Source organism: Aquarana catesbeiana, linkage group LG03 (assembly GCF_042186555.1).
Source record: "Aquarana catesbeiana isolate 2022-GZ linkage group LG03, ASM4218655v1, whole genome shotgun sequence".
Taxonomy (NCBI): domain Eukaryota; kingdom Metazoa; phylum Chordata; class Amphibia; order Anura; family Ranidae; genus Aquarana; species Aquarana catesbeiana.
In genome coordinates, this window is record NC_133326.1 from 327,499,985 (window position 1) to 327,516,717 (window position 16,733).

A 16,733-nucleotide genomic window follows, 5' to 3' on the forward strand; every position below is an offset into this window, starting at 1 on the left:
AAATATGCCTTCATCTAAACCAGGGATCCTCAAACTACGACCCTCCAGCTGTTGCAGAACTATACTTCCCATGAGGCATTGTAAAACTCTGACTTTCACAGACATGACTAGGCATGATGGGGTTTGAAGTTCCTGAACAACTGGAGGGCCGTAGTTTGAAGACCCCTGATCTAAACCTTTCCATTGGTCGCCATGGTGGACATGTCTTGGTAGGTTTGCAGTTGTGCCATACTCTTTCCATTTTCAGATGATGGATTGAACAGTGCTCCATGACATGTTCAAAGCTTGAGATTTTTTTTTTTTTTAAATAACCTAACCCTCAGTGGCGGCCCATCCATAGGGGGCGCATGGGCACCGCCCCCTAGTCACAATAAAATAAAAAAATACATTTTTTAAAAAAAAAAGAAGAAGGAAGAAGAAAGAGGTCCTTTAAGTGCACCGTCATCGGGTCCCGGACACAGTGCACTGTGGGAAGCGTGAGGTCTATGCAATCACATGATTGCAGACAAGACGCTTCATTTGCCTGGTTTTTACCTGCCTTGAGGCGCAATGGAGTACGCCTGAATACTTTCTCCCGTATGGTTATCATGCTTACCTTGTTTTTGATTGGCAGTGCCTTCCCTTGGAGGTTTCCCTGCTCAGAGTGGACTGAGAAGGAGTGCCATCAGCATCAGCGTGGTGAAGCCGGTGTTCTGCCGAGAAAGTTCCCCCCCGGCTCATAAGGACTCCCCTGTACTGTGCAGGCGCAGCGATTGCACAGTACGAGCCGCCAAAAACAGCCGAAGCTTAACACCTGTGAGTCAGCTGTACACGGCGCCTGTAACAGGGCCCCTCGTAGGCTCACCACGCTTTGGGCATGGCCTCGCTTCACTCGGCATAGTTTTATTCTAACTCTAGGTCCACTTGGATAGTGGGGCTTGAACCTGGACTCAGTGCGCAGGCGCGTGTAGAGCTGACGATCAGCTGTTCAACTTCGGAGACTTTTGGCGGCTCTGTAGTTGTTCGTACTGCGCATGTGCAGTACAGGGGGGTCCTTATCCGCCGGGGGAACTTTCTCGGCAAGACACCGGACTTAAGACAGGTGGACTATCTAGTGTGAGCTAGAGCAGGCAGGCAGAGAAGAATACACAGCAGCTCCATGCTCGTGTTACACTTTGAGCTACGGATTGGATCGTAAATACATCTGATGTGGGAGGGAGTTCACAGACAGTACTTCATGTGATGGAACAGCAAGCTGGAAGTAAAAGTGAAAAGTTGAGTTGGTAAAGCTCTCTGCTCTCTATATTATGATCGCTCTGACTTGCTGACATCCATGTAGGAGCTGTGAGTGTTAACCATTTCTCATCTGCTGCAAGGACATGCTACACTAGTGCTTTCCTCTATCCTTTCAATAAATCTTATATAAAGTGAAATTCTATCGTCTGGAGTCTGCTCACTGTCTCCATGATTTACTTACACTGGGCATAAAAAGCTGACTTGCTAAATGCTTGGTGACAGAGGTGTAACTGACACCCATTCTGTTTGCATTGAGGTGTCAGTTTAATCCTCAGGATTCAAACTGAAACTTCACTTGCAACTTGCTAAGAACAAAAAAAAAAAATTCAAGGAGTATTAGTTACCACTTACCTGGCCGGATGTCCTGGTCACTCACTGGATGAGGATAGCGATGACGCCAGCCGCCGGGTGTATTACACAAAATCACAATGATGAGGATGTTGATCATCATATAATATATCCATCATATGATGATGGGTGTATTATACATGATGAGGACCTGATCTGCAATTCTGGGACTGTATACCCTGATCTGCGATTCTGGGACTGTATACCCTGATCTGCAATTCTGGGACTGTATACCCTGATCTGCAATTCTGGGACTGTATACCCTGATCTGCGATTCTGGGACTGTATACCCTGATCTGCGATTCTGGGACTGTATACTCCTAACACTATGGGTGGAAGCAAGTGTAATACAGGGGACAGAGTGGGCAGATTCTATAAAGGGTGGGGCTTATGAGAAGTGAGAGTGATCAAAAAGGGTGGTGTCTGGTGCCCCCCATTCTAAAACTTCACCATCCGCCACTGCTAACCCCACTTTAAACTTCTCCACAAATTTATCCCTGAGCTGTCTGGTGTGTTCCTCGGCATTCATGATACCATTTGTTTATTATGTTCTCTGACAAACCTCTGAGGGCTTCACAGAACAGCTGCATTTATACTGAGATTACATTACATACAGGTGGACTAATTAGGTGACTTGTGAAGGCAGTTGGTTCCACTAGATTTTAGTTAGGGTTATCAGTATAAAAGGGGCTGAATACAAATGCACACCACACTTTTCAGATATTTGTAAAAAATTAAGAAAAAACTGTTTATAATTTTTCTTCCACTTCACAATTATGTACCACTTTGTATTAGTCTATCACATAAAATCCCAATAAAATAAAATTTCCATTTTTAGTTGTAACATGACAAAATGTGGAAAATTTCAAGGGGTGTGAATACCATTTTCAAGGCACTGTACATGTAAAATTCCAGCCTAATTTATTGGTCATATTTTGCATTCTTTTTATGCAAGATTTGTCATGTTTTCTGATGTGATATAGCATACTATATTAAAAGCTGTATTATAACTGTGCATTGATTTACAGAAGGGTTGATTTGGAAATAAATTTCCTATCTGTTGGAACAAAGCAATTTATAAAAAAAAAAAAAAAAAAAAAACACTTATCCCACCACATGGCTTCCCCCCCTCCCCAAACTAAAATGGCAAAACAATTGGTCAGCAGCAGATATATTTGCACCAATTTAACATTAACAGCAAGACGTTTAATAGAGGGAATAATTCTGCTGAACTTTCCTCAGTATATAACATTGAAGGTTACTATTCCGAATTTTTGCTATTCAGCACTGCACTACTTTAACTGGCAAATGCGGGGTCATGCAACACTGTTCCCAAATTAAATTTTATAATTTTTTTTTATGCAAATAGAGAACTTTCTTTTGGTGAATTTAATTACCACTGGGTTTTTTTTTTTTTATTATATAAAATGAAAAAAAGGATCAGAAATTTTGTAAATACAATATAGTAAAGTCTTCCCTTTAAAGCTTCTTTGAGCGGTCCAAAAAGATGGGAAAAAAAAATAAATAAATCAGATGGCGCTAATATAAGCTTGGCGTTTCATAAATGCCCATTAAATTTCTCTCTCGTAGAGTCATTTGATCTCCATACCGAGCACACATGTGGAGATTAATTTGTGCTCCCGGCACACTTTCTGCCACAAAAAGCGTATCAAAGAACGCTATTCCTCTTTGGTACAATTTATAAATTCTTCAAATATATTAATAGTAAAAAGGTCAGGTCTGAGCATGTAGGCCCAAAATAATCTAGAGTGGGTAACGGGACAAAGAGAAGGCAAATTTATTAAATACTTTCTTCAGCTCTGTATACAAAAGGAGCATGGGGGAGCTCATGTCCATAGTGGTGGTATTGACACAGCCCCAAATGATCCACAATGGCTGAAAAGGGATATGGTCCAGAAATATTTAGACAGAATAAAGGTGGATAAAGCACCTGGACCAGATGGCATCCACCCACGGATCCTAAAAGAATTGAGCTCTGTCATTTCAAGGCCTTTGTTAAATTTTTAGGAACTCCTTAACTGGAATAGTACCACTGGATTGGCACAGGGTCAATGTGGTGGCCATATTTAACCACTTGCTGCCCGCCGTCATATGACAGCGGGACGGTTCAGCTGTTGTTCTGGGCCGCCGTCATATGACGGCGCAGTCTTCCAGGCAGCCCAGGTCACGGTGCATCGCTCTGGTCCTGGTGCACATGCCCGGCGGCCGCAATGTCCGTCGGGCACCCGCGATTGCCCGGTAACCGAGCAGGACCGTGGATCTGTGTATGTAAACACACAGATCCACGTCCTGTCAGATGGGAGGAGACCGATGGTGTGTTCCTTGTACAGAGGAACACCGATCGGTCTCCTCCCTTTGCGAGTCCCCTCCCCCCACAGTTAGAATCACTCCCTAGCAACACGACTAACCCTACAGCGCCCCCTCCTGGTTAACCCCTTCATTGCCAGTCACATTTATACAGTAATCAATTCATTTTTATAGCACGGATCGCTGTATAAATGTGAATGGTCCCAAAAATGTGTCAAAATTGTCCGAAGTGTCCGCCACAATATCACAGTCACGATAAAAATCGCAGATCGCCGCCATTACTATTTAAAAAAATAAATAAATAAATAAAAATGCTATAAATCCATCCCCTTATTTTGTAGACGCTATAAAACTTTTGCGCAAACCAATAAATATATGCTTATTGCGATATTTTTTACCAAAAATATGTAGAAGAATACTTATCGGCCTAAACTGAGGAAAAAATTTGTTTAAAAAAAAAAAAAAAAAAAAATTGGATATTTATTATAGCAAAAAGTAAAAAATATTGTGTTTTTTTCAAACTTGTCACTCTTGTTTTGTTTATAGCACAAGAAATAAAAACCGCAGAGGTGATCAAATACCACCAAAAGAAAGCTCTATTAGTGGGGAAAAAAATGATAAAAATTTTATTTGGGTACAGTGTTGTATGACCGCGCAATTGTTATTCAAAATGCGACAGCGCTGAAAGCTGAAAATTGGCTTGGGCAGGAAGGGGGGTGAAAATGCCCTGTATGGAAGTGGTTAAAAAGGGATCAAAGTTTTTTCCAAGTAACTATAGACCTGTTAGTTTAACTTCTATAGTCGGAAGATACTGGAGGGTTTACCAAAAGACCACAAAGATGAGTTCTTGTTGGAAAAAAAGCTGAGTTAGACTTACCGGTAACTCCTTTTCTGAGAGTCTTCCAGGACAGCCCATGAGACCTTGGGCTCCTCCTACCAGGACAGGAAACACGTCACCCCCACCAGATAAAAGGGCGGTCCTCCAGGCCCATGTCAGTATTCTCAAGAACCGTAGGACCCTGCAAAACATATGCATAATACACATAACTTCAGACAATACCGGGTGGGAATCCGGCTGTCCTGGAAGACTCTCAGAAAAGGAGTTACCGGTAAGTCTAACTCAGCTTTTCTCCAAGCGTCTTCCAGGACAGCCCATGAGACGATGAGCCAGAACTTACCAGTCTAGGGAGGGACAACTGCCTGAAGGACCTTACGACCAAACGCCTGCTCCTGAGCTGATAGGAGATCCAGGCGATAATGTTTAATGTTTAATGAAGGTCGAGTAACTGGACCAAGTGGCAGCCCTGCAAATTTGTTCCAGTGAGGCACCAGCCCTCTCAGCCCAAGAGGTAGATAAGGCTCTAGTTGAGTGCGCAGTAACAAAAGGTGTAGGGACCTCCCTAATTTTGTAAGCTTCCAAGATGGCTTGCTTTATCCATCTAGCCAATGTGGCTTTAGATGCACTATTCCCCTTGTGAACTCCAGAAAAGAGGACAAACAAGGCATCAGTTTTCCTAAAGGTCTTCGTGACCTCAAGATAGACCAAGAGAATCCTTCTTACATCTAGAAAACTAAATTTTCTTTCTAAGTCGCCCTGTGGCGAACTACAAAAGGTTGGCAATACAATGTTCTGAGATCGGTGTAATGTACTTGCCACCTTGGGCAAAAAACCTGGATCGGTTCGTAACACAACTCGATCCTCAAAAATCGTGAGGAAGGGCTCCCTTACTGATAGGGCCTGCAACTCACTTACCCTACGAGCTGAGGTAACAGCTATAAGGAACACAGTTTTTAATGTAAGTAACTTAACTGACATACTTTCCAGAGGTTCAAATGGAAATTCTACCAGAGTTTGAAGTACTAGGGACAGATCCCACGTTGGACAACCTCTCACTACTACTGGTCTGGCCCTAGAGATAGATTTGAAAAATAGTGGGATTTTCCAGGAGAGAAAACTGGAGGAACACACTAATAGCTGCCGCCTGTACCTTTAAGGTACTAACAGAAAGACACCCTCTTGGAAAAATTCCAAAATAGACGGAATATCATGAGTTAATCTATCATTTTCAGATAACCATGAGTTAAACCTTTTCCAAACTTTGGAATATATGGCTCTAGTAACTGACTTCCTGCAATTAACTAAAGTCCTGACTACTTTGTCAGAGAACCCTTGGGCGCTCAGTATCTTTTCTTCAGATACCAGGCCGTCAAGTTTAAGGAAACCACCTGAGGGTGTGATACTGGACCCTGCAATAATAGGTCTTCCCTTTTCGGAAGACTCCACGGAGGCTCTGAAACCAGAGACTGTAGCAGGGAAAACCATGGCCTCTTGGGCCAAAACGGGGCAATTAGAATCAGATCTGTCTCTTCCAGCCGAAACTTCCGGAGGACTTCTGGAATCAGTCTGATTGGCGGAAAAGCATAACATAGGCTTGGAGGCCACGGGTTTGCCAGAGCATCGATCCCCAAGGCTTGGTCTGCCGGGTTCATGGAAAAGAATATCTCCGTCTTGCGGTTGTTTCGGTTTGCGAACAAATCCGCTACGGGATAACCCCATCTCTTGGTGAAGTCTGCAAAGACTTCGGGATGAAGGGACCAGTTGTCTCGGTCTATCCTGTGACGGCTGAAATAATCTGCCAGGCAATTGTTTGTCCCCTTCAGGTGTACAGCAGAAATAGAGGCTAGATTCCCCTCAGCCCATGAAAGGATCTCCTGGGCAATAGACTGAAGCCTCCGGCTTCTCGTGCCTCCCTGCTTGTTGATATACGCGACTGTCGCTATATTGTCTGACAGAATTTGGAGGTTGTGACCCCTGATCTCCATCTGAAAAGACTGGAGGGCTCTCTGGACTGCAAGCAGCTCTCTTTGATTGGATGAGGCCCTTGCCTCCTCTGGGGACCACTCTCCTTGTGCTACTGCATTGTTGAGGTGGGCCCCCCATCCCCAGGAACTCGCATCCGTGGTAATCCTTCGGGAAACGGGAAAGGACCATGGGAGACCTCCTGCTAAGTGCTGACCAGCTCTCCACCACCACAGGCTTCTTTTTATCCTGTCGGGAAGCCAGATCCTTGACTCCAGGGACCTTATGTCCCCGTCCCAGTTTCTTAAAAGAAACCTTTGTAACTGACGCTGACGGAGTCTCGCCCATGGTACTGCGGGAAAACATGAGGTCATAAGACCCACTGCTCTCGACACCTGTCTCAGAGAGAACGACTGGTTGGTCTGCAATGCTGACATAGTCTGGAACACTTTGGTAATCTTCTCCTGAGGAAGAAAAACTCTTTGGTTCACTGAGCAAAAATCGTAACCCAGATAAGTTACTTTCTGGGCCGGAATCGAGGACGATTTTTCTTTGTTTATTAGCCAGCCTAGGGACTGTAAGAAGTCCTGTACAGCCTAGAGATCCTCCAACAGCCTTTGGTATGATTTTGCCACTATCAGGAGGTCGTCTAAGTAAGGGATAACCGTTATTGCCTTTAATCTTAGTGGAGCCAGCGCTTCCCCCAACACCTTCGTAAAGATGCGTGGGGCTGAGGAAAGACCGAAGGGGAGGGCCTGAAATTGAAAATGTCGGGTCCCCATACCCGTCTTCACTGCCAATCTCAAAAACTTTTGGAAGGCTGGATGGATAGGGATGTGAAGATAAGCATTCCTTAAGTCCAACGTGGCCATAAAGCAGTTTGGGTATAGTAGGTTTTTGATTGTAAAAACCGTCTCCATACGGAAATGCTTGTATCTGATGGACTTGTTTAAGGTCCGGAGACTCAGGATAAGTCGAAACTTTCCTGCCGGCTTTCTGACCACAAATACATGGGAATAGAATCCCTTGCCCTGCTCCGATCGAGGAACAGGAATCAGTACTTTTTGATCTAATAAGTCTCCGATCTGGAGACCCAGAGCCCTCTCTTTCTCCCGATCTTGTGGAGGAAATGTGACCAACAAACGTTCTGGTGGTTGGTGAACAAACTCCAGCCTGTACCCGTTGGTCACTAGGTCCAGGACGAAGGGGCTCAGAGTGACTGCTGCCTATTGTGGGATGAAGGCCCTCAATCTCCCTCCCACCGGGGGACACAAGTCACTGCGGCTTGGCGGGCTGTTGAGGAGGGTTAAACAGCACTCCCCCTTTGCCTCTGCCTTTGTGCCCAGTCCAATGCTTTTTCGGCCTGCTGTCCTTTTCTCTAGGACTCGGTTGCCTGCTTTGGCCATGAAAAAATTTTCTGGCTGTCTGAACTCTTTTTCTCTGGAAACGCTTTTTTCTTATCAGCCGTGCGTTCCAGTGCCTCCTGTAGACCTGGGCCAAATAAATGATCGCTAGTTAAAGGAAGGCCACAAAGGCGCAACTTGGAGGCCGAGTCCCCTGACCAGGTCTTAAGCCAAAGGCTTCTCCTGGCCGAATTCACTAGAGCCAAAGTCCTGGCTGACATTCTTACCGACTCAGTGGAAGAATCTGCCAAAAAACCCACTGCCTGAAATAGGAGAGGAAAAGACTTTAAAATTTGCTCTCTGGAGGTACCTGCTGACAGATGTGACTGAATCTGAGTCAACCAAACCTCCAGATTTCTGGCCACACAAGTGGAAGCCAGAGCTGGTTTCAGGTTTCCAACTGCTGAGTCCCAGGCTCTGTGGAGAAGGATATCCCCCCTCTTGTCCAACGGATCCTTAAGCGTACCCATATCATCGAACGCCAGGTCCGAGTTTTTTGAAACCTTTGAAAGAGGTGCGTCTAACTTGGGATTCTTATTCCATGGCTGCGCAGTGTCCTAATCAAAAGGAAACCTCCTTTTTAGGTTACTAGAGAAGAATGGTTTTCTCTCAGGATTATCCCATTCCAGTTTAATAGTATCAACCAAAGAACTATGAACTGGAAAAACTCTCGATTTTCGCTTATGCAATCCTTTATACATAAGATCATGTTTGGATAACTGAACCTCTTCCTCTTTTAATTCAAGGGTAGTATAGATAGCCTTTAATAAGTCATCTACATCCTCAACAGATAACTTAAATCTTGAGCCTCGAGTGGATTCTCTATCTCTGGGCTCTGTATCTGACCCTGATTCTTCCAGAGAAGAACGGGTAGATCTGACCTCAGCCTCAGAGTCCTCACTCTCTGCCTGCTGCGGAGTGCTTACTGACGCCTTCAGTGAAGACGGACTCTCTGCTGGAGTCTGGAGCTTGTCAATAAGCGTTCTAAAGGAACTGAAGGTGGACGCAAGCTCATCCCTAACAGAAGTAAGCATCTTCTGGCAAGAGGCAACCGTGTCATCTTTTACTAGGCCTTCTATACAGGTGCAACAAACTGCTTTGCTCCATGAGGAGCTCAATTTGTTTGCGCAAACCACACATTTCCTTTTAAGTGGCTGCGCTTGGGCCTTGTCCCGAGTCTTGGTCTGCAAGACAAAAATAAATGACCCACAATGTAATTAAAGCCACCCAATCACTCCGTAACACCACGTGAAGGAGGGAGGAAATGTGTCCCCTTACACCCACTACTACAGAGGGGGGAGGGGGAGGGAACACTCACAGGGATAGCAAGGTGGTGACAGAACGCCCCAGGCTTACCTGTGAGGTGCTGGTGTTGGGAACTGCATCCGCTGCCTGTGCAGGTACTGCAGGAGGATCCATTCTGCCCCTCTTGGTCATCCACAGCCTGGCTGCTTAACACCAAGAAACACCAGCAGCCAGCGTTCTCTGTTCGCGCCGTTTGTGAAGACTGGAACCTCGTCTCCGGCGCCCGATGATGAGGTCATATGCCCCGGAAGTAACCCTCCCCAGGCACTTCCTGTGGGCCAGCTTGGAGCGCAATAGCTCCACCCCCTCGAGCGCTGCGGCTTCCTCCCTTCCCTGCTCAGATCAGCCACGCTGTCGGCAGGGAAGGACAACCGAAGCTCAGCTGAGCTATAGTGCAATGCACTGCGCTAGGGGCACGACCTCACACCGGTCCTGGCCCTCTCCAGGCACTGAGGACAGGGAACAGCAGCACAGCCAACCTCCCCAGCGGTGTGCTGCTTCTGGCAGAGGAAGAGGTAAGTGATATGCCCCAGAAAATAGCCATACAAAGCCCCTGCTTATAAGGCCTCTGAGAGCAGGTTCCATGAACATGTTACCCCCCGTCCGGAGGAAACACAAATAACTGACATGGGCCTGGAGGACCGCCTTTTTATCTGGTGGGGGTGACGTGTTTCCTGTCCTGGTAGGAGGAGCCCAAGGTCTCATGGGCTGTCCTGGAAGACGTTTGGAGAAAATATATTTTAAGCAGACAGCATGGATTCATGAAAGACAGAAGATGTCAAACAAACCCGATTTCTTTTTATGAGGAGGAAAGTAAAACCTTGGACAGAGGGGTGGCTGTGGACGTGGTATACCTGGACTTTGCAAAAGCATTTGATACAGTTCCCCACATATGGGTCATGTGTAAGGTAAAGTCTACAGGCTTTGAAAGATCAATTTGTAAATGGATAGAAGACTGGTCTAAAAGACAGAATTCACACAGAGTAGTGGTTAATGACTCTTACTCTGAATGGTCTATAAGGTTATCAGTGGTGTACCCCAAGGTTATGCATGCATCATACATACGAGAGAGCGAGAGCGAAAAAGAGAGAGCGAAAAAGAGGGCGAAAAAGAAACAGCGAAAAAGAGACAGCGAAAAAAGAGCAAGCGAGTGAGAGAGCACGAGTGAGAGAGCGCGAGAATTTTGCCCCTGTACAAATCATTAGTAAGATCTCAGCTGGAATATGCAGTTCAGTTTTGGGCACCAGTTCTCAAAAAAGTACGTCAGGGAACTGGAGAAAATGCAGAGAAGGGCAACCAAACTGATAAGAGGCATGGAGGAGATCAGCTAAGAGTAAAGATTGGAGGAACAGAATCTATTCCCTCTTAAGAGGAGATTAATGGAGGGGGATATGATCAACATGTACAAATACATAAGTGGTCCATATCATGAACTTGGTGTTGAGTTATTCACTTAAAAAGGTCATCACAGAGAACTAGGGGGAACTCTTTACGTCTAAAGTAAAAAAAGATTATCTCCAAATACAGAAAGGCTTCTTCACAGTAAGCTGTGAAAATGTGGAATAGACTCCCTCCAAAAGATGGTTCTGGCAAGCTCAGGTGAGTCCTTTAAAAAGGCCTGGATTCTTTCCTAAATGTACACAATATAACTGGGTACTAACATTCATAGGTAAAGTTGATCCAGGGAAAATCAGACTGCCTCTTTGGAGGGTTTGGGGGGGGGGGGGGGGGGGGGGAATCAGGAAGGAATTTTTTTTCCCCTGCTGTAGCAAATTGGAGCATGCTTTGCTGGAGTTTTTTTCCTTCCTCTGGATCAACTGTGGGTGTAGGTTTGTGTATGGGATTGTATTTTTTTTTTTTTTTTGGTTGAACTTGATGGACTTGTGCTTGTCTTTTTTCAACCTAACTAATGCAACTATATACAAGTTTTGCAGCCATCTTCACCGGCTTACCAGGCAGACTAAACGAATGACACTGTCAGACACGACTAATTACTACTCCTTCTGCCCTTACCATTTCCAACAAGTGGCGGTGCATCAATAAGGGCACACGAGCATTGCCCCCTCTCTCCAGCCACTCCCTCCATCACCAATAGATGCATTACATGAATCTATCCATGGCCGTATTTTTGGAGCATCTGATTAGAGTCATAGGCGAGGACACCGCTCGCCGCCGTCACCCGCTGCCCCACCGAGACAGGGTAAGTGCTGGGCAGAGGCGGACGGGGGGGCACAGTGGCGGCGTTTGATGGTTTGTTTTTTTCAGAATTTTTCAGTTTGTTTGCTCCCCCCAAAAATGTTGCGCACCAGCCACCGCTGTTTCCAACTAAAATATAAAAGTTGCGGAAATTATGGAAGACCCTTTGTATATCATTATGTTCACTAAAGGTAAACATTTTATTTGCAAAATGAAAATCCAGTTGATTTTTTTTTCCCCAATTTCTATTTTCCTTGCAAATTTTTTTTCACTTAGCTTCACCTCATTCACTAAAATCAGTAATAAGTCACTTTACAAAGTAAACATGTTCTACTCAAAATAAACCCCAGTGAGAGGAACGAACAGGAATATACATTCATTCAGAAATTCAATACATTATATTGTTTCCTAAATGGAGACAAGAGATTTATGTGCTCCTAAGACATTAACCAAGCCATAGTCTTTGCTCCTTGGCAGATAGGGGACAAAATGCCATGATGAAATGGTGCTCATTTCACACCTCTTTATTGCCTGGAGTCCTTGTAAATAGCATGCTTGTTCCACTGATCTGTATCTAGATCTCCACTTTCAGATCTCCCGTTTTAATTAACTTTTGTTTCTTGATGTCAGCTCCACTTGTATATAGAAGTATGTGATTTTTTGGGAGGTTATTTATACATCATGCCTGACAAAAAAGAAGTACTATCCAAAGCTTGTACGGTACTATAAACTATATTCAGTTCACTAACTAATGTTGCAAAGTAGAAGTTGCATTTTATGTTGCAAAGTAGAAGTTTAAAAATAGTATAAATATTAAAATATTCTAGTAGAATTTGGACAACTTAGAAGAAAAAAAGAAAGGCAATGTCGGTTTATAAAGTTAACCACTTTGTTTAAAAACTATACATTACAAATATCACCACCTCTTGAGGGAGAGACATACCCCTTCTCCAGTCCCTTGAATCACTTCAGTAGGCAAGGTAAAGGTCTTGCTCTTCATCTGCACGCCACCTTCATTTTTCAAGCCCACATTTACACACAATACTCTGAAATTGGTACCACCTAAATCCAAAGCAATGAATTCTCCAACTTCTGTAATAGGGAAAAATATATCTCAAGCAGAGCTCAGCATGGGAAAAAATGTTTTTAACACACACACACACACACACACACACACACCGTGCATAAAAATGGCAACAGCCCATTTTATGTAACCAACCTGTCGGCCCAAAACAATCACATTTCCACAGCAGCACCACTTTTGACTCATTAAAATAAAAACCAACTGGATATTTAGTTTTTTAGTTTATATACATACCACAATAAAGTTGCCATTTAAACACCACTTAATGAGCAGACAGTAAAGTCCATAGAAGCCAAAACATTTTCTCATGGCACATAAAATCATGAAATTACTATAGTTGCTAATCTCCAATCAAGGTCAGGCTCAACACCAGTAACATTAAAAAAGGAAGCATTATTTGTATTAATACATGTTGCCAGGCAGAATGATTCATGGCCAATGTCCAATTTCATCAATGGCAGCCTCCATAGTTTTTTTTTTGTTTTTTTTTGTTTTTTGTTTTTTTACACATGTCTAGCAACCTGCTTTTACAGTGTAGAATTTTTTTTTGTGAATCTGTTGCAGAAGCTACTTATCTGGAGATCCTGCCCGAGACAACAGTTCCTGTTGTATTGCTAAGCCACTGCCTCACAGTGAGCAGCAACACTTCAGTTAGTCATTGGGTTGTATATCAAGTTTGAAAACGGGTAACCCAAAAGCCTACTTAAGCCGGTACACACTAATGGTTATTTTTCATTCAACCCAGCGGGTTGAAGAAAAAAAAAAACCTGACAGCTCTGGTCAGAGCCACTGTACTAACGATCTGACGTTGGTACAACGATGTCCCCCGCTGAGCTGTTCTGTTCTGACAGGGGGACGCGGCCAGAATACTCCAATCAGCGCACTTAGCCATTGGCTGAGAGCACTTATCAGGAGTCGGCTGACTGCTGGTTTTCCAGCATGCTTGTCCGACAGAAGCCGGCCACCAACTAAATTCTAGGTTGTCTTGGGAAATAAGTGGTTTTATTCTTGCAGTGTTATTCTGCTTCAAATAAGGAGGATCTAATCACAGCAGGTTTGGAATCCATAAACCTTAATTACCCTACCCATCAACTGCTAACTTTGGGGATACATGGATGGATTTGTCTCATATAATAACAAAGCTCATTATACATGATGTTGATCAATATTTGACCCTTACCTGTTCCATCTGGCGTAGCGCGCACATAGGTTGGAAGCATCTTCACAGTGGCTCCAGGCTGTGTCTGCTTATGTAAACCAATCTCCATTTCATTATGCAATCGGCTTTGAACTACCTTTAGCTTTTCATGGGACATTAGAAATGGGGTCAATATTTCATTAATGTGCTTTCTCTGAGTTGCAAGCCTCTGAGCTACAGCCGTCACAATGGCAGTGCCCTTTCCACTTCCATCCTCGGAAACCAAAAATTTAATTTGGCATCCTGGAGCAAGCTCTTCCAAAGTTTCATTGAGGTGTTCACCAAATCTGAAAGATACCCAGAAAAATTATTGTGTATAGACTTTTTATAGTGTTGAATAGAAAAAGGGAAGAGCGTTAGAACTTGTGTTTAATTTCTTTGACACGAGAAGGAAGAAAGAAGAGGTGAAACCCTGTCCCTCAGGTGACTCCAAGACCTTCAGGACATATTCACAGTCTGTCTGAGACAGAGAATGGAAGCCAAACACCAGGACAGAATAACAATGTCCTGGTTGAAGAGAAGATCAGAGACTGTCCTAGATCAGAAGAAAGGCCTACGTCTAAACTTGCCTGATCCTGTCCAAGAGGCATGGGGTTCCATGCATGTAAAGGCTTTCAGGTCAGATGCTCATCGGACATGACTACCAGGAAAGAACCCCTTGAGGGTGAATTTAGGTACCCTCCTTCCCAGTACAAATTCCCCCTAGTGCACATCTCCCCTAACTCTACCCTCCCAGCCCACCCACCACACCATCTCTACCCTGGTGATTTGACAACAATTAACACCTTTAGCTGTGTAAATCAAAGCAGTTTGTACCAGAAATTAAGATTTAGCATATTATAAAAGTCAAATCATAGAATAAATGTTAACATTTCATCTACAGCAGTTTTTTTAAACCAAGTAAAAGAATTTTTAGATTTTTTGTTTCATTTTTGAAAACAATCTCTTTTGCAAGACACATTGCCAGAGGAAAGCCATCTTGTCCCAAGAACCAATATATGTATTCAGGGCTGGGAGGGCATATGCCCCAGGTGCCACACATTGAGAGGGGCACCACCATCCCTATGCTCTAGGGAGGGGCGGCAGAGAGGGCATTTATTTGAACTGATAGACTTTATTTTCCGTCACTTGCAGCAACTGAAAGCCAGTTTCTTCTTTCTCCTGCTGGCATTCAGTTGCTGCAAGCAGAGGAAAGTATAGCCCTATCGGTTCTAGTAAATGCCACCCTATACACAGGACTGACTTCCCAGCCTTTCCATTTCTACACATACACCCTGCTTGTGTGCACTAAGCACTCTGCAGACCCTTGCCCCACCCCTGTTTCCCATGTGACACAGTAAACAGCTCCTTGGCTTCAGGCATCTTCTAGCATGTGATGACAGCGCTTGGTTCAGCTCCCCTTCTCCATAAACTAGAACTCCCTGGAATCTTCCACCTGCTCCCTGTCATCGCGCACATGACACATGTCATGGTGCCGCTGGTTGGTAGTGGAGGCTGCGGATAAGCGATAGGTATCTGGTACATGTTGTTATTGCACATAGACAGCTGATATCAGGGCGGCCAGTGTGTCAGCTCGCTTACATTTCTTCTACTGGTGATCCAACCACCCATGAATAACACTCTAACACTCTAACTCAGGCTTATTCCCACTAGTCCCTGTGTATTCTCCTGGATACTGCTGGATACTAGGTACCTGCAGGGCCAAAACACGGGGAGGCATGTGCCCTGTACGGCCTTCCTGTCACACCTGGACAGGAGGGGTGGCAGAAGTGGCATTTACTGGAACTGATAAGCTGTATTTTTAAACACTTGCAGCACCAGAAAGCAGTCTTCTCTTCCTCCCACCAGCATTCAGCAGGAGGAAAATACAGCCCATTGGTTCCACCCTCTCTGCCCCTTCTGTCCAGGTTCCATTTCTTACTGCTGCTCGGGCCCTCTTGTACTCACTTGACCCCTTTACTGGCCCCTTCCTTTTCTGAATGAACACACTGAATGATTGGTACTGATCATTCACAGTGTTCATGCATACTGAAGCATAGTATTTGTGTTTATTAGGTCTTGGTTTGTAAATGAACAGGAAGCCGCTCGATATAGAGCACTTCCCCTCCAGTCGCTGTCCAGGGAAAGGGACTGGGGAGTCTCTGTCCTCAGTCCCTTTCTCGGTCCCAAAAGTGAGACATCAAGGGTCTCTCTGGACACTGATATTTCACCAACCCCCAACAAGGCTCCTAAAAATTAAAACAAACAAAAATAACAAAAACAACAAAAATAACAAATCCCTGCTGACTGGCACCGTCCACTTTCAAAAAGGTAGGCAAAGAACATATTTTTACAGTGACATTTGTTTTATTAATCCAAGCAGATTGTCTGAGTACAAAATGCTTTTTTATTTAACCATGCCCCCTTTAAGCCCCTCCCACTGTTTACACAATTTGGCCACACCTATTGTTCACCCACTGAACTACTCTCCTTGGGGCAGCCAAAGGTATCCCAGGTCTTTAGCTCTGCTAAAGTGTTCAGGTTTGGCTTGAAGAAAAAAGGTGACAACCCTTGCTGAAGTTCCAGAAGAAAGCACCACCATCTGAGTCTTTGCTCTGGGTGAAAAGGTCTAGCTTCGCCACTGTATGTATTAATTTGCGATTCCAAGTAACAAAATTATTACCAAACATCTAAAAATTGCTGTGGTCCATTAGGGTTACGCAGATGCAAGAGCTGAAGTGGTTAAATATTAACTAACTAGAACTATATTGCACAAATGTAATAGCCAAGGAAAAGCAAAACAGCAAAATTCCATCT

The 16,733-nt window shown here is 44.3% G+C and overlaps 1 protein-coding gene across 2 annotated transcripts in view; it reads right to left on the reverse strand.

Moving 5' to 3' along the window:
• HK3 (hexokinase 3) overlaps positions 1–16,733 on the reverse strand; it is a 172,434-nt gene that overhangs the window by 30,471 nt on the left and 125,230 nt on the right. For both annotated transcript variants that reach the window (XM_073620473.1, XM_073620474.1), the window contains exons 11-12: positions 13,920–14,224; positions 12,599–12,747 (exon numbers count right to left, since the gene is read on the reverse strand). In XM_073620473.1, coding sequence (XP_073476574.1) covers positions 12,599–12,747; positions 13,920–14,224 — 454 coding nt within the window. The remainder of the gene's footprint in view (positions 1–12,598; positions 12,748–13,919; positions 14,225–16,733) is intronic.